This window comes from Stigmatopora nigra, chromosome 15 (genome assembly GCF_051989575.1).
Source record: "Stigmatopora nigra isolate UIUO_SnigA chromosome 15, RoL_Snig_1.1, whole genome shotgun sequence".
NCBI lineage: Eukaryota > Metazoa > Chordata > Actinopteri > Syngnathiformes > Syngnathidae > Stigmatopora > Stigmatopora nigra.
This window is the reverse complement of record NC_135522.1, coordinates 8,949,109-8,970,527: the sequence shown is the minus strand read 5'-3', so window position 1 is coordinate 8,970,527 and position 21,419 is coordinate 8,949,109. Positions and strand designations below refer to the sequence as shown.

The following is a 21,419-nucleotide window of genomic DNA, read 5'->3' as shown; positions in this document are numbered from 1 at the left end:
GTTTGCATTTAAAATACAGTGTAACAGAAAATACTGTAGATATGGTGTAACATTAATTTGACGTTAAGAATTGAAATTGATGCGGTCACAAGACGTACTGAATGAGCAATTTATATTATGTGAAGCTTCATCTCATGCATTTTTTGAACCGATTTATTCTCACTAGGGTGGCGGGGAGTGCAGGACCCTATCCTGGCTGACTTCGGGCCTAAGGTCTAATTTGAACTGGTGCAAACTTTAACAATATGTGCAGTATTTGACTCATCATTTTGTCAGCAACCAATGAGCGTAGCCATTAACAGAATGCTACTTAGTCATTTAACTGCAAAAAAAACATTTATTGCAAAACATCGGGTTTAATTATGCTGCACTCATTGCTGCCAGACATCAACACAAGGCTAGCTGGTATTGGAATACCTTCAATGTACATCATGAAAGGGATTTTGAGGCACCCTCTAAATATCTCACGTGAAGTTAGGTAAGCCACAAGTTGTTCAGAGTTCCCCGTCTTCAACTGTTTTAATTTAAAACATAAACAGAGGCCAACCCCAATGGAAAATAATGACAAAAGGCATGTCCTCAGATATGGCAAGCAATAGGGCAAATCGGAAAAAAAAGACACATTCGCATAAAATCAAACAGAAATAATTTGGGGAAAAACAATCATGTTTTGTCAATTAGTTTTTTTGGTTTTTTGCTTTCTGAAAAGTCAGTTCTAAAATTGACCTTTCAAGACAGGCACATGTTTGAATAAAAGGAAGACAATAGAGAACATGCACCATAATTGCTCTAATAGGTGATCAGGAGTAATTAGCCAATGAGGAGGAGGAAAGGTTCCTTTCAAAAGGCCACCGAGAAAAATGGCTAAACTTGATTGACGGTTCATGCTCTGAAATTTTAGTGATTGTCTAAATGTCTTAAGAAAAAAATGTATTGAAAAGGAACCGTTTTTCAGCTGTAGTGATTGTTGAATGATCATGGGGTGATTGTATGAAGCAGAGCTAAGAATTGAGGAAATGAAGAGTGTTGGGGTGGGGGTGGGGGGCAGCTGAGGGGCTAAAAGTGCAACAAGTTAAGGACAAAAGATCTGTCCGTGTTTGCCTTCACAAACAACCGGGCATGATCTTGTACATTTGAGACAAGCAAAGGGTGTGCTGAGTGTTGGAATGAAGGAAGATTAATGGGAGGCGGCCAAAAACATGAATGGGGCAGATGGGATGAGGTCAGCGAATCAGTAGAACACCACACTTGACTTTCCTCCGGGGGGGTTGAGGACCCTGTTATGAGAGCGAGGTATGGGTCCTAGATGAGGCTCGTGATTCTTCATCTCATCGGGGGGAGTAGCCGAGGCGGGGCAGGCCGTGGCGGCGGGGGCGGGCTCTGGGGCAGCAGTAGGCTCCTCCTTAACTGGCACAATGGCGGCGGGTGAGGCAATTTGCTCTTCAACCTCAGGCTGGATTTCCTTGGCCTCGGGAGGCTGGATGACTTTGGCCTCTGTTGCTAGAAGGTAAAATAAATGTTTTTGAGTATGTGTGAATTGGAGAAAAAGGAGGCAAAATCTAATGTAAATGCGTTTAAGGCTAAATTGAGGCTAAACCATGTGGTTGTTTGTTTAGTGTCTTATTTGAAAAATAAAATGTTGGAATTAACATTTCAATATGTTTGTGTAAGTTGCTCACCCGGTGTTTCTGGTTCCGATGCTACAGGTAGATTGTCCTGTAAAATAAAATAATTAATCATAATGAACACAAACACTTTTGGAACCATGTGAATGCCAGATTATTGAGAATGTTTTTTTTATGTAAGTTTACATTATATTTCATTAGTATTTGATGCCATGAACTGTGATTTGGACATTCAGGCATTTGAAAATTGTACCCAATAAGGAGGATGACTCATGATAGTCTATATAATTTCCATATATTTTGTCATTACGCTGGGAGATATCACCTATAAACACAGATAATTTTGATTTTTTTTCCACCCTACACAGTCTGGTTAAAATATGAAATATGTGGACTTCACCTTTGGTTTAGTTGGAGGACTTTGGCTTTGACCTGGATCTGCACACTCCCCAGTTCCAAATGTGATGCTGGATGGTCCGCCTGGAGGAATGGGTCTCTGTGGTTGGACTGGAGCCTCGGGTTCCCCAAAAATTCCACTGCTCTTTCCACCTAAACATTACCAACCATTAAAGCCATATTTTATTTCTTCTGTTTGTTTTACATTGTACATGATGGTGGAAAAATTTACTACATGTGGCTCACCTCTTATACAAAATGTTAATGTATGAACAAACATGTTTAATTAACATTGTGTGGAGGTACCATTAAAAATTATTATTATTATTATTTTTAATTACAACTGCTAATGTTGACTTCAAATCCCAAAAGGCCCCGGCAGGATTTACCATAGTTACGCAAATAAGCCACCCGGCCATATAGGCCGCAGCCTTAAAATTGTTACATTTTACAATTTCTCGCATATAAGCGGCCCCCCGATTGACAATTTTCAGCACTAATACTATACCATGGGTAACTAATTAAATCAGTAATGCTGCACAATATGTACTTTTCAAGATTTCGTGGTCAACTGTCAGTCGCCCCACCTAAAATGGCTACCATTTACACACTACAGTATAAAAAGGAGAACATGCCGATCCTTTCCAAGACTATAGACATCCAATCGTGTGTCTGCTTTGAATTAAGTTTATTACTAGTAAACATCCAAGACATTTGAAGTGGGCGGGCTGACGAACGATTTGCTTTCAAATCTCCCAACTTTATGACATCATAAGAATTGGACATCTGACACCATCCATAGCAGGCACTGAGCATAATAGTTTGAGAGTTATGTTTTTAAAAACAGTTAAGAAAAAGGTTAATTATGACTTATTTTTAAACTCAATACTGACTTTAATGGGAACGTTGCATTTCCAACATGGCTGCCCCTTAAATGTTTCTTCCGTGACTCTAAATTAGTTTTCCACAAGTAGACCTCCAATCAAAATGCAATTATTTACTGCTTACCCTCCAAGTACTTCAATTGGATTGGAAGTTTAGCCCAATTAGTGGCAGTCACTAAGTTGAGCAGTGTTTTCCCAAGCCATGATAGCAATTACTTTATATATGATTCATTCATTCATTTTCTGTTGTTGAACGGATATATTATCACAAAAATATACATGTTCTCGGTACAGTATTTGTATTTCCCACACTATGTTTGCCTTACCTGGTGGGTTGGAGCGCCTTGGAGATTTCTGTTGTTCTTCTGGTGAACCAAACAAATTCGAGGCCATCTTATTGGATCTTCTGGGTTGTGGGGCTTCCTCTTCATAGCCACCGAACAGATTACTGGAACCACCACCCGGGGGGCGCAGCACCCTGCAGAGAACAGTTTTAGCTTCAATGGGATTTAGGTTTTTAATCCAATTATATTAAGTCTAACCTCTTTAATGTGGATTTGTGTGTACAATTAAGAATTAGCAATACCATTCTACTGTTCTACATGTTTGTATTTCCTAGTCACTATGCCGTAAGAGATTATTTGTTTGGCAGTGGTATTTTTTTAGGGTGAGGTCACACTTGATTTATGTGTATTATGGTATGCCTTATTGGAATGCTAAAGGAGAAAGTCCATGCTAACACACAACCTGATCATATGGTAGGAAATGGCGCAAAATAGCGCAAATAAATTGGAGACTTTCTCTAGTTAGAAAAGTCGAAAATGTTTTAAATCACACCAGGGCGTGGTTGAACGTGATTACCGTTTACAAATATGAATTCCACTCATTTAACGAGAACAATGTGGTCGATTAGCATGGAAGCTAGCACAAAAGACAAGTGACGGATTTGCACACTTCCGCAGGCGCAAGACAACGCCTGCAACATCTCATGAATAATTTCAAACCTTTTCTCACCGGGACAACTTTATAACACGCCAGTTAAAGATTAATTAGACACACAAAAATGACTCATGGTGTCATATTTAGAGAGTGTCGGGAGAAACACGACTCCAAAAGCTGTTATCTTTTAACTCACATGACATGCGCTAGCGAGTAGTTTCGTCAATTTATAATACGTTTCGATCCCAATGTTTTTACTCACCTTGAGCTCGGTTTCGATCCTTCCAGCCCTTGAAACACGTTCGTCGAAGTCATTGCGGATTTTGTTGGGAGTCTTCAAGTTTCCGAAGACAACTTCGTCACTCTGCCAACTGGACGACTTGTAGGTTCCTCCTTGTCTCGTCTGCGCCCACCCAAACTCGTTTACAAAGATGATCAAATCGTGTCAAGAGCAACACCTCGCGATTTGAGCCGAAACGCCGGGATGGACTACGTCACGCATCATAAATTACGTTGGATTTCTCTAACAGAGCCGTCCTTCACAAAACAACGTTGATAATTCATCCAGCAAAAATGATTGAAATGAATTCAATGCTTTTATTGTCATTATACAAGTATAGTAGGATTTAAAGCCTCGCCACAAATAAATGATCAATACAGAAGTAATACATAATAAATAAATAATACGTAGTCAGCATAGAACACGAATAAGTGGTAACATAAATAAGTAGATACAAAAAGAATTGTGAATTTCTACAATCTGTTTGAAACGTCATTTATTTATCCTTTATAACGCATAAAATATGAAAAGAAGAAACAAAATGTTATACTTTTTTTAAAATAAAAAACTGCCCTGGTCATGCACAGGACTGATTCTTATTTTTGAAAAGGAACGTTTCAAAGTAACAATTTCTCAGTTTAATTTAAAAAACAAATACATTTATAGTTGTGGTTACAGTAGAAGTGTTAGTAATAGACAAGAGTAAATATAACATGATTAACGGCGTTACAAATAGACGATATTTTATGATTTTCCAATTAAATGCCAAACATATGACAATCAAAGCACCTCGAAATAGCTGCAAATGTGGCTGTTACGATACAAACAGCGGTGAAATTAACCATTTGGGAAAAATAATTCGATCATATGTGCGTTTGGGCTGTTAAAAATACTATGAGGAAGTTTTTAAATTAAACAACAGGAAAAGAAAAACAATTGGTCCTTTTCCTAACGTTTCTTGTTGTCTATTGGCCAAACTTTACGCCAATCAAGTTTTTTACCGCGCTCCTCGTGGATTTATTAACCAATCACAGGATTTGTTTTCGAGTTGTAGTGGGCGTGCCAGCGCGCGTGGACTATCAAACCACATGAACTGTCATATGTAGCCAAGTTGGAGGAAGGCTGCTAACGGGCAAGACAGATTTAGACTTTAGATGGAGAAATCACATTTAGATTCATACTGCAGGTAAATCGCAATATTGCATGTTGTTTTGTAAAGCGATTGGGTGCATATGATAAAGAGAATGTCCTTTACTTGATGATATTTGACTCCAAATACTCACGCAATGCTCGCTGGCAGTGGTAGCAGCTATGCTAAGAATCACGTTATGAATGGAAAAGACAGATCTGTGTTTATAATTATAGTGGTCACTTGAACGTATTGGAGTAGTGACTTATCACACTACTATGTCACATTTATAATGTACATTCTTTTTAATAAACAATCAGATGCTTTTACACAACGAAACAATTTGGATTGGTAGGATGACTTTGTGCTCGTGTATTACAGTAAATCCACTACGTCCAAGTAAGGATGTTAGATTTGAATTCAATTTAGGCTACCAAGATCAATTTGGACGTTGAATTAAGGGTGATTGTTTGGTCTATTTTTCATAATAATTCCACAATGGATCGAGTTGTAAAACGGAAGATCAACATGTATGATTGTGCCCAGCAAAGTAACATAGGATCTGATGGGAGGATGATGACAATTATTACTTAGTAAGCGTTTAGCTGGCACAGAACAGTATTTTAAAGTTGTCCGTGTCTAATGCTTAAGGGACCTTATTGATTGTTTATGTCAGATCCAGGGCATTAATCACAATCTCCATTTGTCACTGCCGCTAAACATTGTTGTAATCCCCCAGATGTCATCAAATGCTACACATCTCAATCCATGACATTCGTGAGCAAAGGATTTTAAAAAAATGTATTTAAAAATGTACAACAAGAACATTATAACATTGTTTTACCTGTGTAGTAGTAGTAATAGTAGTAGTAGTTGTTGTTGTTGTTGTTGTTGTAATGCAGGGTGTAGTATAGATTCCAACCAGAATTCTCAACGTGTGGGTCTGAAATGAGCACAGTTTGGAATTATATTTTGATCATAAATGCAAAACAATTGATGAAATAAATGTAATTTGTGTATTTTCTACCCTTCTGATAGCAGACAGTGACGTATGAGCTTGCGAAGTAGGTTTATTAAAGTATTATTATCTTGGCAAATGAGCTCAGGTGGTCGAAGTAATGTGCAATGTGGTGGAAATCTGACATTCTAGGGACAGGTGTAAAAGTTGGATGAGTTTTATTGTCTTAGTATTGAGTAATATTACGGCTAGAGAAGAGTGGAACTGCGCAGAGTTCGTCTCAGACGAAGCTGGACAAGAACGGGGAAGCCGGCCAGAGCAGACCCGACCGCCGTGCATTTATTATGCCCAAATTGATCAACAATTGCCAGTCGAACCGCTCGGATCCATGGTGAAGAGAAAGAAGACGTCGGCCACTTTGGAAGAGCACGAAATTTGGTACATTTGCCTTGCCAAGAAACACTTTAAATAGAGGTCGAATGCGCCGATTGCTTCTCGTTGTCGTTTCTGCAGGGCGCTAAACCGAAAAGCGCTCGCATTTGAATTTTCCTTCATGTTACACGTTAACATCGGCCAAATCGAACACTCGGGTGGCTCTTTAACACTCCGGAAAAGGTCTGGGTTCAAGTTGCGTTCATTCTGTGGCTATAAATGAATGTATTTGGGCTTGTTTTGTCGGGACCGGAGAAGGGGATTTGAAACAAACAGCGGCGGCCATGTTGAGAGACGGCAAACGTCGTGTTTAGAAGTTCCTTTTTGCTCATCGCTTTGCTCCTCATGTGTCTTTTTGGGACTGTGTGTGTTGTGGCAGCATGACACCCAGCTCCAGGGAAGGGATCGGTGTCGATGGGACCACCGATCCGTCCAGAAACGCCGACGGTTGCGACGAGGAGGAGAGCGGAGAGCAGGCGAGCGAGGAGCGCAGTACTACAAAGGGAGACGAGCGAGTGGGAATTCTTCTTCATCCGGTACTTCATTCCACTCAACCGGCCCAGCAGATCCAGCAGAACCAGACCTCAGTGGAACCCAGCGCCCCGTCGTGTCACGACCAGCATCATTTTCTCCGATCCAGCGTTCGACCTCCCAGTAAAAGGATCCGGAAGGATTCAGTGGGCTCGACCATCAACGGCCATGGCGGGGCCAAATCCAAAGGTAAGAACATCAAAACACAGGAGTGGGGCTCAAAGTCTTAATCGACCTATTTGTTCCGTCCACTTGCACTGGTTTCAAACACCTTCTCTTCTTTGGGGAGTAGCTCTCTCGTCTCATTTTCTCAACCGCTTTATCCTCATTGGGGTCGCAGGGGGTGCTGGAGCATATCCCAGCTGATTCCGGGCCAGAGGCAGGGGGGTACCCTCAATTGGTGGCCAGCCAATCGCAGGGCACAAGGAGACAAACAACCATTCACACTCATACCTAGGGGCAATTTAGAGTGTCCAATTAGTCTACTATGCATTTTTTTAATGTGGGAGCAAACCAGAGTACCCAGAGGAAACCCACGCAGGCCTGGGGAGAACAGGCAAACTCCACACAGAAAAGTCTGAATCTGGTTTTGAACCCAGGGGCCCAGAGATGTGAGCCCAATGTGCCAAACACACAACCACCGGGCCAAGTCGCTCAACTTAAAAATGGATTGTCAACCTACCCGATACAACTTGATTATCTCGCAATATGCCGATATGAGCATAAGAGAGAGATTCATGTGTGGAGAAATCCCATCTCGTCTCATTTGGGGGTGCTGGAGCCTATCCCAGGTGAAGGGGGACACCGTGAATTGGTGGTCTGCCAATCGCAGGGCACAAGGAGACAAAAAAATTAAGATATGACAAATCTTTTCTCAATTTTTGGCGTAATAGCAATATACTATAATTTGTCATTGGTCAAAATCCTTTTTTAGTGTCAATTAAACATTGGATAATTTTCACGTGTCTCTTTATTATACAAATTTAATTATGCATCTTGCACTAGGCTTGATGGTGAGGGTCTTGTTTATCAATTTGCTGCTTTGGACTGCCCACCTTTGATTTAATTGACCACAGCATATGTGCATTGATGCTATTTTAGTAGATATGATCTATTTGAAGAAACATATCTAGGTTAATGTTTCTGCACGCGCACTTAGCGAGCACTTCCATCTGTGTTTGTTTTGATGCTTTCTGGCACCATTGTGCTTTTAGCTTGTGTAAATTTGCCCATGGAAGCCCACCCTGTGTTGTTTTTGGACCTACATGCAGGAGACCTGGCCAAAAAGGACCAGTTTGCTTTTATTGCTTCTTTGCCAGATGACAAATTTGAGTTAGAAAATCTCAAAAGACACACAAATACATGGTTTTTATAGTAATATTAATATTGTGCTTAGTTTCTAAGTGTTTCTTAACTTACGGATTACAGGAGCAGAGAACGGTGCCTCTTCACAGAGCGCGGTGGGACAATCTGGACCCATTACTGGCTCCTCTGGGGGAGTCTCCAAGACCACCAAGGGCCAAGGACCTGCTGAGAAGGAGGAGCATGCCGGTAACCAGAAGCGAGCCCGTCGGCAGTGGGAGTCTTGGAGCGCTGAGGATAAAAACAGCTTTTTTGAAGGACTCTATGAGGTCAGAGAATGTTTTTTTTCATTGGCCCGATTGTTTTGGCATTTTACATTTCATGGAACATCTCACGTGTAATGCATGCATCTAATATTGATTTCATCGCCTCTCCAGCATGGCAAAGATTTCGAAGCCATCCAGAACAACATTGCTATGAAATACAAGAAAAGAGGCAAGCCAGCTAACATGGTGAAGAACAAGGAACAAGTCCGCCATTTCTACTACCGCACGTGGCATAAGATATCCAAGCACATCGACTTTGCCAATGGTATGTTGACACACTTACTACTTACTACACAATAATGAATATTACTTTTTGAAGTTCATCTGATTTTGCATAGGAGTCCATAAAACAAGGCTAGTGAAATACTGCAAATACTCTCAAATTGAACACAATTTTTGGTACATATTCCGGCACCATTTACTGATTTGGAATCCACAATTGCATTGAAAAAAGGCACTTTTTATGTTTCTTAAATTCAGGGGATATCTTTTTTTTTGTGCCAAACACATTCTACAAGTACATAGGGTCATTTTTATTCGATGTAAACGAGTCCTTCAGTACGCCAATATTTTACTTGCAAATGTTTTTTTGGGTGACACGTGCTCTGTCTCCTCAACAGTGTACACACGAGTGCTGAAAAAATCCTCTCAGGAGCTCTACGGTCTCATCTGCTACGCTGAGCTGCGCAAAAAAGTCGGCGGACGTAAGTACAGTTCCTCAACAATGTTTTCTGACTTTATGTTAGATCTCAAAGGACGCAATTAAGTGCAAGGTGCTGACAACCAGCTCCACCCAACGCCCCTCCATACACACGCACACACACCTTTGGTCTTTTGGGAAATGTGTTGTAAACAAGTTTTTTGTTGTTGTTTTTTGCCTCATGCAGTCATGGATGATAAAAATGTGGCAAAGCTGAATGAACTCATCCAACAAGGGTAAGTAGAGCACCCAAACATGCTTTTTAAAATCTCTCTGGGGTATGAAAGACTGAACACCACTCTCCTGCCTTTTCCATACCGCTTATCCTCACAAGCATCACAGGGGGTGCTGGAACCTATCCCAGCTAACTATGGGCACCAGGTGGGAGACACCCAGAACTGGTGGCCAGCCAATCGCAGGGCACAAGGGAGATGGACAACCATTTACACTCACACACAATTTACAGTGTTCAACCAGCCTACAATGCATGTGCTGGCGATGTAGGAGGAAACTGGAGTACCCAGAGAAAACCCACACTAGCCCTGGCAGAACATACAAAATCCACACAGGAAAGTCTGGATCCGGGATCGAACACTCGATCTCAGAACTGTGGGGCTGACATGATATCCACCGGGTGGCCCTACTGAACGCCAATGAGAAAACAATTCCTCATTTGTCTTCATTGTTTCTAAATTTAGTAGAACACATTTTTCTTTTTGAAAGAGTGTTTTTTTTTTGTCAAATTACTAATACATAGTGTATCGGGTATCAGAAACAATGGTTCCAGCTACTTTCAAAGGAATTCCAGTAGGTCTTATTGACGTAAAATGTGGTCATTTTTGGATGAAAATGCTGTTTTTTATTTTTGGTGCAGATTAATCTTACAGTTACCTGACGGCCAATTTACTCTGCCTCTAATTACTGTCCCTTCTTTTTTAATCAGGGCCACCACCGTTCGCTCTAAAGGAAGGAACTTGCGGATTAAAGCACCCATGTGCCGCGCTCTGAAGAAACTTTGCGACCCAGATGGTGAGTGTCCACACACAAATGGACTTGAGAAAATACTCAGTGAAAAATCATTGCTGCTGAAACCACAAACTGTGCCAATCGTGAGGCTCCGGGTTTTTTTGCATGGGCGGGATTCTAGCAATAACAACAGCCGCGAGGGGGCTGTTGGTGTTTCCATGGTAACACCACATGAGGAAAAGCAGACTGATGAATTGTTAAATGATCAATAGCACTCAAGTTGGAGAAAAAAAACCAAACTGTCTCTCTCTCCGTGCAGGAGTAAGCGACGAAGAAGACCAGAAACCGGTGCGTTTACCCCTGAAGGTTGCGGTGGAGCTTCAACCGCGGAGTAACTATTCCTGGGCCCGCGTTCAGAGTCTAGCACACAACCCTCGGCTCAGGTTAGTAACACTAGTCAACTAAGTCCACATATATAGAGCGAATCAGTTCAGATAACAAAAATGGAGACGTTTTTGCCTTTGGATTTAAAGTTTTAACAGCTTATATGAAAACTAATGGGGAAAAATACAAGAAGAGTTAGAATCAATGCCAAAATATTTAGCTTGCTCATTATCCTTTGTTTTACTAGGCTATTTTAGCAGTAATGTAGAATGAAGGACTACATCTAAAAAAATTCACAAAACGACTGAATGGGAATCTAAACTTTGGGATGCTCTCATTAAAAATAAATAAAGTACTATTTATGCGCAGATGGCAAAATTTGAGTTATGAGTAAAAAAAACTGTGTTTTTACCTGTACTAGGATGGTGGTGGAGCTCCACAGGAAAGTTTCCAGCCTCATTGAGTACCTGAAACAGAAATGGGCCTATCATGACCAGAGAATTGTATCCTTTGATATTTTTACTCATTTCAATTTGGATTTCTTGCACAAAACCAGGTGTTTTTAAAGCATCTCAATTCCATTTTACTCCCATTGCTATTTTTCCTTAACAAAGCTCTTTTAGATGGAAAGTCTGATGGAGAGGGACGCTTTAGAGGGGACTCAATCCAATGCCGCTTCTCCAAACAAATCCCCGCCCGAGGAGCTCTTCCTTTTCCCGGCTGAAAGCAGCTCCTTGACCACATTGCCCGGTGTGGCCCGTGTGGTTCACTCCAAGGCTTCCTGTACAGTCCACTGGCAAGAAAGCGGCAAGGCTCGACCCAACGCCAAAGAGCTACCGGCTGCTCAGATTCTGGGTATTCACACCGCTGCGCCCCTAAGGACGAACCCCAAATCCGGTCGAGGAAACACAGCGACGTTACAGAGTGACAACTGTCAAACAGATGCACCCGGCCTTGAAATGTCACCCGATGGGTCTGCTAAGTTAGAGGAGAAGAAGCCTATTACTGTCTCTGCACTTCCACAACAAGTCAATCCCAGAGAGGAGTCAACTGAGGGAGGACTCGTTGAAGGGAATAAAAGCATCACTGCCGGGGTAGAGATCGGTGGAAGCCTCGCAGGGGACAAAACGACGGACCCACCAATGGGTGGTTCAGAAAGCTTGTTGGAACAGTGCAACGAGGAGCAGAATGTAACCACCTCTTCGTCTCCGGAGAGCGCTCGGAGCGCTCCAGCCAAGCTGTCGGTGGCTGGATCAGAGGAAGGGGTGCCGCAGGGCAAAGAGCGAAGCGTCGAACAGATCAGAGGAGAAGGTTGGAATGCCCGCGACGCAGAGAATGTCACGCTGGCCGAGTTGTACTTGATGTTTGGGAAGCCCGGCAAGCTACAGCTGGAGTACGAATGGCAGTCTGTCTCAGACACTCGTGAAAAGGGCCAAGCCCAAATTCAGCAGAGAGCACACGGGAAACAACGAGTGCTGCGGTGTTTGTTGAGACTGGTCACCACAGAGGTCAATCCCAAACCTTTGGTAGGCATTTTCCTGTTTTTGCATCACAAGCCGAGCTTGGGTTGGCCCGAGTGCTAAGCGCATCAGCCATTGGGGTTCGATCCCAGGTCTGGACCTTCTTGTGTGGAGTTTTCATGTTCATTCTTTTTCTCTTTCAGCCTCCCGAGGTGTGTTCCACAGCCACATCACCCCTTAAGTCTCCTCAAGAGGAACATGACCAGAGCCTCACACCTCCAGGAAAAGGTCCAATTGCGGCAATCCGCAGCCCAAGTTGTGGACGACAACAGGCGTTTATCCGAGGAGCCAAATTACACCTCCCTAATGTTGGAGGCTCAGGTATCATTAATTAGACCTTTAAATATTTTGTTGATTATACAGTAATACCTCAGCACTTTGCAGATTCACCACATCACAGGTTGGATCTGTCAAATACATAAAAGTTTATAGTATAGGATAATAACAATAATACGAACATGAAATGTCACAATTATATTATAATTCACTGGCCACTTAGGGGAGGTATCTGCCTTCAGGAGTTATATCATAGTACAAAGAGGGTTTCAACAAGGGTGTCATCTCTCTTATATTTTTCCTTCCCCTTCAGGCGCACGCAACCTCCCTCGTTCTCTTCTCGCATCATCAGGGGGCGCAACCAGTGACTCAGAAGGCAATGTCTTTGCAGTACCCACCACGCTCCCCCCAAACAGTTCCCGCCACAGCCGAATGTTCTCCCCCAACAAGGAAGCCGAGTTGGCCTTAAGGCAGCAGCTCGATTCCATCAGTGTGAGTGTCCATTCAGCTCCTCCGAGTTCCAAACCCTCATAGTCAGTCATAATGACGATGAATCATTTATATTGGCAGATGCAGTCAGATCTTTTCCTCTCACGACCAAGAAAACCTCGAAACAAACTACGGAAGCCGCTCGTCGTTCAGGTAAATTTTTTGTGTGTTTCCATTGAGTTAAGCCAATAAAATCGTGCATCCAACTAAGCTGATGTGTGTCTCATCCATAGCGAACTCTGTTACCGCGAACTACAGGAGATACTTCTCAACACGTCTGCTCTTTCTCCATCCTATCCAACTCCGCTGCCACAGGTACTACCGTATTTACTGACACATAAGCCGCACCCTTAAAATTGCCTTAAAATTGTTGAATTTGTCAATTTCCCACATATAAGCTGCCACCTGATTCACAATTTTCACCTCCATATTCATGGTTTTAATAGAGAGTACAAATGTCTTACTTTGAAGGGGAAATCTTTCGAAAAATCATCACAAATAGTATTTCTGAGATACTGTATGATTAATCAAAAGCACATTATTAGGGTTAATATCACAAACAATAAATTCATCCAGTAATGGTTGTTTTCTTACTGTAAAACAGAAAATAACCAAAGAAATAAGTAGTCCGGAAAATACGGTAGAAGTCTCATTTTAAAGCTACTTGCTACAAAAACTCACTAGACAACGACTGTGTAATTATTATCGGTCTCTCACATTTCCTGTGTCTTTCCTCAGGAACTGGATCTTTCCGGCCAATTCAAACCCGGCTCGCTCCTACCTCTCTGGCTCTACCGTCCAAAGCCTCCTTAACGTCCTCAGGCTCTGCGGTAGACAACCACCTCTCCAGTATGTATAATAATATTGCTTCTCTCCAGAAGTATGTTTCCATTGAAGGTTTTTGGTGTCAGGTTTGCGATTAGGATTTTATCGGAGTAGTGTAAATAAAAAAAAGATTAAATAATGATATATATTTTTCTCGTATAAGCAAATATGAAACATCTATGAAAATGTCAAATTTCATTGTGTTTTATTCTAACAGAAATTTTTCCCCTGCAAGTTTCTGACCACATTTACCTTATTTTCTAGGTGCAATTGACCTTGCAGCAAAAACTGCAGGAATAATTCCTGGAAGTCCTTGTCGGGAACAGAATTCTCCTGTAGCGGTCGTTCCTGCACCAATTGTTGATGCTGGACCAGAACCTCAGCTCCTTCAACACAATGTCTCAGAGGTCAGAAAAGTGCGTGTTTATGTAGCGAGGCAAATAAATTGAAGTTAATTCTACCCCTTCTAGTCAAAATGAATTGGATTTCTAGTGATGTGAATTTCAGCCAATGATTTAATGCAGACGCGATTTGGTCAAGTGGACAATTTTGCTAGTCCTCTATTAGTTACTTAATCTAACAGTGATATGTTTAAAACCTCTATCTAACCATGTTTAGTAAAATATTGCAAAAGTGGCAAGTGCAAAACACTGTCATTAAACATGCACGTTTCTATATATATTGTACATGAAAACACAATATTCCTTTGTAGAACGGTCTGCCCCCACCATCACCTGGAGTGACAGGAGCAGGAGACTCACTCCTCTCGCCGCCCAGCGTTGCTTCCCTTCTTGACATCTCACTGCCGGGTCCCCCTGAGGAGGCTATGACGCCTGGAGAGAATCAAACACACATCAGTGACTCCATCATCGAGCTCGCCATCAATTCTGCCCACTACGGTACGTGAACGCGGGGCAACATCCTCGAATAAGGATTTGTGCCATTGTTGAAGCGAGGCATCAATATCTGGTTTGCTTTTGTGACACAGGCGAGGAGGCGGCGCTCTCTCCGGCCAAAATGAGTAGCGGCGAGAGCTCTAAGCTACTGGCCACGTCGCCATCCGTCAGCCCGTCGCGGGGCTGGATTCCGTCGCCTAGCCATGATCCACAGTGGTATCCCAGCGACTCCTCTGACTCCACGTTAGGATGTCTCCTGTGTGAGTTTTGTCTTCTAACGCTCATCTCGATTACTTGGATTGCAATTGGTTGCAGCGTTATACATGATAAAAGATGACTTTTAAATGATTTTATCACTAGTTGACGACCAATACAATGAGCGTTTGTTCAATCACTGCCAAACACTCAAATGGATTGGACATCAAGCAACATCAATGCAGCCAATGAGTTGAAAAAATACCCACCTTTATTAGAGTACACACTATACTACGTACATGGAGCGCAAACTCAAATATCTGGTGACCTGTGGTCATGTAAAACAAAAATACTGATAATTTTCCAGTCAATTTTATCCAAGTACAACAATTCAGTATCGATTAGTGTTGTGATTTTTAATTGGAGTATTATTATTGTTAACATTAAATTTTGTAGTATTTATTGATATAGTATTGAAAATGTTATCAATTTGAAGTTTTGTGTATTGTGAGCACAGTACTACTTTACCTTGAGGAGAAATTCTGAGCAGATGTTATGTCATTACAGCTAGCATGGTATCTTCTGATAAGGGCAGGCGGAGCACTCTCATCCCTTCTGGCCCCTCCAGTGGCACAGCTTTGCTCGGTCCCAGCTTGCTGGACTGCAATTCCCACGATTCTTTTCACTCCCGCGGGCTTCCCGATGTGGCTGAGGTAGAGTATCTATTTGTGGGATATGGGAAAAAAACAAGGGCCATTTTATACTATATCTATATATGGCAAGATATAATATATTATATAGATAATATAAAATCTTCATTTTTGAATTAACCATAAACTGATGTGCCAAATTTTTTTCAATGTATGAACTAGTGCTGCAACCTAAAACTATCCAGTGTAAACAAGCAGGTTTAAATGTAAAGATATCTAATTAACTACTTATACTTGTGACTAGTGATTTTAAGACTGATGTGTATTAAAGTACTAGCATTATATTATAAATAAAATAACCCTGACTATTGATTTGAAATAATGACCTCTTTTACCCTATTGTGGTATTACTACAGCATATGGAATGCTGTCAATGTAGCAAGTCAATGCAAATTAAGCTGTTGGCAAAAATGAAATGTTTTTTTGGTTTCTTTGAATCCTGTTGTTGTTGTCCCTATATAGATACATATATCAATTTAATCAGTTAGTGTTGTGCCGGGCCTACAGATGGACTCTCAGCTTGCCTGCATGATGAGCGAGAGCAGCGTGGACTACATTGCGCGCTTCAACGACCTGGCCCAGGAGCTCGCCGTGGCCGAACCCTCCATTCCGCCACCGTGAAGGAGCGGACCAAGAAAGAGAGATGGGGTAGGGGGCTCCCTTCATTCACGCAGCGCCGTCTGGACAAAACAAGTGAGCAAAGACGATTGCAAAAAAAAAAACAGACCAGTACTTTAAGCCATCCCCTGCCCTGTTTTTGAAGTGCAATAATGACTTTCCCTTTAAAGACCATCGAGTTTACAAAACACAACCTCATGTACAGGAAAATACTCTGCCATATCTGAACAAAAAACATATTTTACAGATTTTTAGTCTTTTCCTGCTATTTTTTTTTGTTTCATTTTTAACCCCCTAAAAATGTGCGAATCCACCAAAATGTGCAGTTTTGTTGCTCACAGCTTTTTAAGAACCTTTGGCGAACATACTGGAAGAACCTCAATGTGCAATATAACCTTTACAGGCGAACTTGATTTGACCTTGTCTAAATTTAGAACATGTCCAATTGTTCCATGTTTCAGTTGGTCAAATTAATTCCGCCTGTAAATCAGTATTGAGCACTGAAAAGTTCATCCTAAAATTTCACCTGAGAGTTTAGTGTCACTAACTTTTTGTGAGTATTTTTATATATTTTTGATAAAGAGCTTACTCATTACTAGAATTCCAATCATGTATTTAAGTTGCCTTTAATTTCATCACCATCAGGTCTGCTGGATCAATTGAATTGAAATCAATATTTCAGCATGCATTAAATTATTGAAAGCTGTATGGCAGGGTGTCCAAACTACGGGCCGCGGGCCAACGCTGGCCCACTGCTTTTTTTATTGGTCCGCTGCAAATGTTCAAAATATCATTGAATATGGCTCACATAAGAAGCCTTGAATTCCACTTACATTGCACTTCTAATCTTTAACACTAGATGGGACTAACAGGTCAAAACCTGACATGATGAAACAAATGTAGAAAATTGCATAGATTTTTTTTCAGTAGTTTACAGTAGTTTTGTAACTTGAAGTTGTCGTAAGCAGAGCAGTTCTTTATATGTAAATTCTGTGATTCATTCCACGGTTCTAAAAAAATCTCCCATGAAACCATTTAATAATGATGAAATTGTCCCACTTTCTGTGTGAAATATGTGAGAATCTGAAAATTGACAGAAAATTATTTATTAAATGCATAAAAATGAATAACAAGCATGCAAAAACATGTACCATTCATGCATTTTTGGGGGGGGTGGATGCGGCTTTTGGAGAAAAAAAAGTTTGGACACCCCTGCTGTAGGAAAAAATGGCAGTTTTGGTTGGATAAAGACTGCGATTGGCTGGCCAACAATTCAGGGTGTTCCCCGCCTGGTGCCAATAGATTTTATTTCAATTTGGCATTGAAATGTTTTAATTCAGTGTGCATATCTGGCACATCAATTAACTACAAAGAAAATATTTCAGACTCCATCAACTAGTACTTGGCTTAAATGTATGTAATAGGTATATTTTCTTTTTTAAATTAAAAAGGAACACTCCATTTAAACCCCAAGAAAGTGAAAAACTAATTTCAGTCGACTGGTTGTGTTGAATATGGTTGAAATGTTGACTGTTTTGTGGATGCAAACCCTTGTGCCAAAGTCACTACAAATAGCCACCACAGCTTTAACCTCAGGCTGGTCTTTTTATATGCTGTTAGTTGAGGTTTGATGCTTACTCTGTTTTGGTGCTTACTTATTTACTGCAAATACACATCTAACATTGAGTGGTTTAACAAACCAGCATCATCCCAGTGTGAATTTGTATTTTGTGTTAATTAAATCTTAAATACTCCCCCTTACTGGTGAAGATGGGGAAATCCAATGAGAAGGCTTGCAAACTGAATATTGTTTTTAAATAGAAACTAACATATTTTAAACTTTGAATCTGTGTTTTATTCTTATTAAGGTCTTATTTGTACAAATGGTGATTCCAGTATTCACTGTGCTTTTGTAACATAATGTAAATTTGCTGTTTGGAATATTTATTAACATTTCTTAAAAAAAAAAGTGCTTCTCTTTAACTTAAGACTATCTGAGAAAATGGAACAATCTGTCCAAATTTCCATTGGTTTTTATTCTGTGCATAAAGTTCACTACAAAAAGCTTTTGTGTTTGTGTGTATTTGTTCCCCCGTCTAATGTAAATGTTGTTATTTGAGTTTTTTTAGAGATCTTGAAACTTCAAAGCTAGATATCATAATCCACTAAGAAATGTAAGGGTAAATATTAACATGGATTATTCCTAAGTGGGAGTACTTTATATGTAAATTCTATAATTTGTTCCATGGTCCACCAAAAACTAACATTTATACCCTTTAAAACATGATTAGTGTTCTACTTTTATATGAAAGATGTGAGAAACAGACAAAAATGAAATAAAATGTGTTCAGATCTATAGCTGTAGTTTTCAACAGGCGCTTAATTGGACGTCTACCATCCTCAAAGGCATTACATGACAAGAAAAAAATTGACTTTCAAAATAACTTATCTGTTGTATTTCACAAATCTTCACATTTTTCCTTACGGTCTCACGTATTTTTGGGTTTGTCCTCCTTGCGAGCACGAGATGACATGAGTTTAAAGAAAAGAGCGGGCCACAATGTGCGAAGATAGATGGCCACAGTTGGCAAAGGTCCTGCCAAGACAACATCTTTGCTCCTGTTACGTACGGCTTTCAGAACAGCGAGAGCCACATCTCTCGGGTCCCGACCCGTTGCCGTTGTTTTGTCCACAACTAAAAGTAGTGACAAGAAAAAGAATGGATGAGCTCCGATTAAAACTTGCTTCATTCACTTTTCATTTGAATTTGGTTCCACAAAGGGGGCCAATCAAAGGCTCCAGAGCTTTGTCTGAGATCCAGGATTTGTCTTTGACCTGAGCCAAGTGAAAAGAACAGTCTCTTGCCGCCATCTGGCAGACAAACATAGAAATTATGTCTCCCATTATAACGACTGTGGAGGGAACTATTTCAGTTTTGCATGGCACATTTTCATATGCTTTATTTATTTTAAGACATTAATAAATCATTTAATTATAATTGTATCTCATTATTGTGTTTCCTCACATCTTTCATAGGAAATTGGGACACTGACCAATTTTAAAGTGTTCAGTTAGTAGTTGTGTGAGGACTGCGGAACGATGTAGAGAATTTACATTTAAAGTACTGCTTTACTTACGAAATGTTAGAGTTACGAAAAAAGTTCTAGAAACAATTAATTTTATAAGGAGAGTTGCAACTGTATTTTGAAAAGGTAAAAGAAACCAACAATATTTTTGTTTGGACCTACCTCCATACTTGGTCCCGTCTCCCGTGACAGCATTGAGGGACAGATTGGTCCGGATGTATCCTGGACTAATGACAGTCACAGGAATTCCGTACTGCTCCACTTCTGCACGTAAGCAATCAAAGTAGGCCTGGGTGGCGTGTTTGGATACTGCATCTGGCCGCGCAGATAAAATATCTTGCTTTCATTTAAGTTCAAAGTGTGGGGAAACATGCTGTTTTGAAATGAATACTTACAAGCCGAACGGTTCGGAATGGCTATCTTGCCCTGAACGCTGCTGATGACAACAATATGGCCACTGCGCTGATGAACCATGGAGGGCAGGAGAGCTGATGAGATATTAAGTCACTAAGACACAGCACTGAACATTTTTTTAAGTTCATAAAAAATGTTAAAATCCACGCTGAAACTCATTAGTGTAATATATAAATATAGCCCTCCCTGCATTGGGGTTACTTTTTACCTTTTCTAAACATCCTAATTCGCAACTTCTAAATGTTTCAGTACTTTTTTATGCTGCTCACCTTGCGTTAAAGCAACCGGCCCAAAGTAATTGGTTTCCATAACATCCCTCTGAACAGACAGGTGTGTGTCCAGTATGTTGCCACGGTAGCTAACGCCGGCATTGTTGATGAGAACGTCCACTCGTCCATAACACTTCAAGATGTCCTGCGCTGCCCTCTCCATTGAGGCTACATTGCTCAGGTCAAAGATAACAGTGCTGGGAATGCACGTCGGCTGGTTGAACACACACAAAAAACATGCTGTGCAGCTGTTTTCTTTTGGGACATGATCAGCGTATGCGTGACTGAATACCTGGTGCTTTCCATCCCTTGGTTTTGCATTTAGCTCATCAACTACCCGCTGCAGTCGACCTGCGTCCCGACCGCACAGTACCAGGCGAGCCCCCACGCTGTGGAAAACGTGCGCGCATTCTGGAAGAGCAAAATGGTCCAAAATCAGTGTAAATTACCGTCTTAGCCCGAATACAAGACTGTTTTTTTGCATTGATATAAGACTGAAAAAGTGTCGGTCGTTCCAAAAATATTAAATAGACAGCGTCAGTAGAAGTTGTGAGAAAATTAGGCTGACCTTTGCCTAGTCCGGAGCTGGCACCTGTGATGACCACCACCGCATCCTTTAAGGAAGCCCCGCCTCGGAGCCGGCAGAGGATGCGATAAAGAAGACAGACCCCCAGGCTTGCCATGAGCAGTGCTGGTAGTGCGCTGGTAACACGCTCCATCACCTACACGAATATAACATATGACCACTGACAAAGTTGATTCTGCTGTGACTTGAGATGAGTTAATCACTAGGGTTCTTGACTATTGAAACTGGGCATGCCTTCTTGTGCAGTGTGACGTTCACTGTTTATAATATCAACAAGTCGTATTCAACCGACAACACCGTTTAATGCATTACAGTACACACTTGTGAAAACGCCATTCAGCACTGCACACCTGTGCCCACTAATTTGTTATCTTGTTGTTGATTTTTCGACCCTAATACTAACGTTAGTCTCATTGCGCTTGTAAGAGAAATTTAGAATTCAAACAATTAATAATAACAAATTATTTAACTACCTTAATTTGTAGAGTGGCTGGCTCACTTTGGGCCACTGTTATGTTTTCACAACACGGTAGTAGTAATAAACGTTTCCCTTGCAAGACGTCTGAGGTTAACACTGTTTACTTCCGGGTTTTTCCGTACAAAGAATCATGGGAAATGAAGTTTGACATTTTGCAGCTGACAGAACTCAACACCACGACGAATGCTCTAGTTTTATACTTTAG

At 41.0% G+C, this 21,419-nt stretch overlaps 3 protein-coding genes and 1 long non-coding RNA gene across 6 annotated transcripts; 1 reads left to right on the top strand and 3 right to left on the bottom strand.

Moving 5' to 3' along the window:
- Positions 1-318: 318 nt before the first annotated feature.
- Positions 319-4,352, bottom strand: jpt2 (Jupiter microtubule associated homolog 2). 2 transcript variants are annotated; one of them, XM_077734035.1, is made up of 5 exons: positions 4,107-4,352; positions 3,232-3,383; positions 2,026-2,174; positions 1,680-1,716; positions 319-1,494 (listed from the first exon to the last, which is right to left on the bottom strand). In XM_077734035.1, exons 1-5 carry the CDS (start codon positions 4,157-4,159, stop codon positions 1,232-1,234), a joined length of 654 nt encoding a protein of 217 aa, XP_077590161.1. In that variant the 5' UTR covers positions 4,160-4,352; the 3' UTR covers positions 319-1,231. The 2 variants fall into 2 exon arrangements, with proteins under 2 accessions (XP_077590161.1, XP_077590160.1); XM_077734034.1 differs by having other exon boundaries at positions 321-1,500; positions 4,107-4,337.
- Positions 4,353-4,603: 251 nt separating this feature from the next.
- LOC144208274 (uncharacterized) lies at positions 4,604-15,112 on the bottom strand. The gene is made up of 4 exons (XR_013328860.1): positions 14,215-15,112; positions 11,265-11,319; positions 8,594-8,767; positions 4,604-6,196 (listed from the first exon to the last, which is right to left on the bottom strand). It is a non-coding gene; the product is annotated as an uncharacterized LOC144208274 (long non-coding RNA).
- cramp1 (cramped chromatin regulator 1) lies at positions 5,180-18,310 on the top strand. Of its 2 annotated transcripts, none has more exons than XM_077734032.1 (20): positions 5,180-5,310; positions 7,023-7,363; positions 8,603-8,805; positions 8,914-9,067; positions 9,423-9,506; positions 9,690-9,738; positions 10,446-10,531; positions 10,788-10,911; positions 11,274-11,355; positions 11,476-12,378; positions 12,516-12,693; positions 12,962-13,140; positions 13,219-13,290; positions 13,371-13,452; positions 13,876-13,986; positions 14,227-14,369; positions 14,675-14,861; positions 14,951-15,118; positions 15,621-15,766; positions 16,271-18,310. In XM_077734032.1, the coding sequence occupies exons 1-20, from the start codon at positions 5,279-5,281 to the stop codon at positions 16,382-16,384; spliced, it is 3,438 nt and encodes a 1,145-aa protein (XP_077590158.1). In that variant the 5' UTR covers positions 5,180-5,278; the 3' UTR covers positions 16,385-18,310. The 2 variants fall into 2 exon arrangements, with proteins under 2 accessions (XP_077590158.1, XP_077590157.1); XM_077734031.1 differs by lacking the exon at positions 5,180-5,310 and adding an exon at positions 6,369-6,649.
- Positions 18,311-18,341: 31 nt separating this feature from the next.
- Positions 18,342-21,350, bottom strand: dhrs7b (dehydrogenase/reductase (SDR family) member 7B). Its single transcript, XM_077734033.1, has 7 exons — positions 21,210-21,350; positions 20,719-20,872; positions 20,443-20,561; positions 20,151-20,364; positions 19,863-19,955; positions 19,630-19,782; positions 18,342-19,076 (listed from the first exon to the last, which is right to left on the bottom strand). The coding sequence occupies exons 2-7, from the start codon at positions 20,867-20,869 to the stop codon at positions 18,871-18,873; spliced, it is 936 nt and encodes a 311-aa protein (XP_077590159.1). The 5' UTR covers positions 20,870-20,872; positions 21,210-21,350; the 3' UTR covers positions 18,342-18,870.
- Positions 21,351-21,419: the final 69 nt, after the last annotated feature.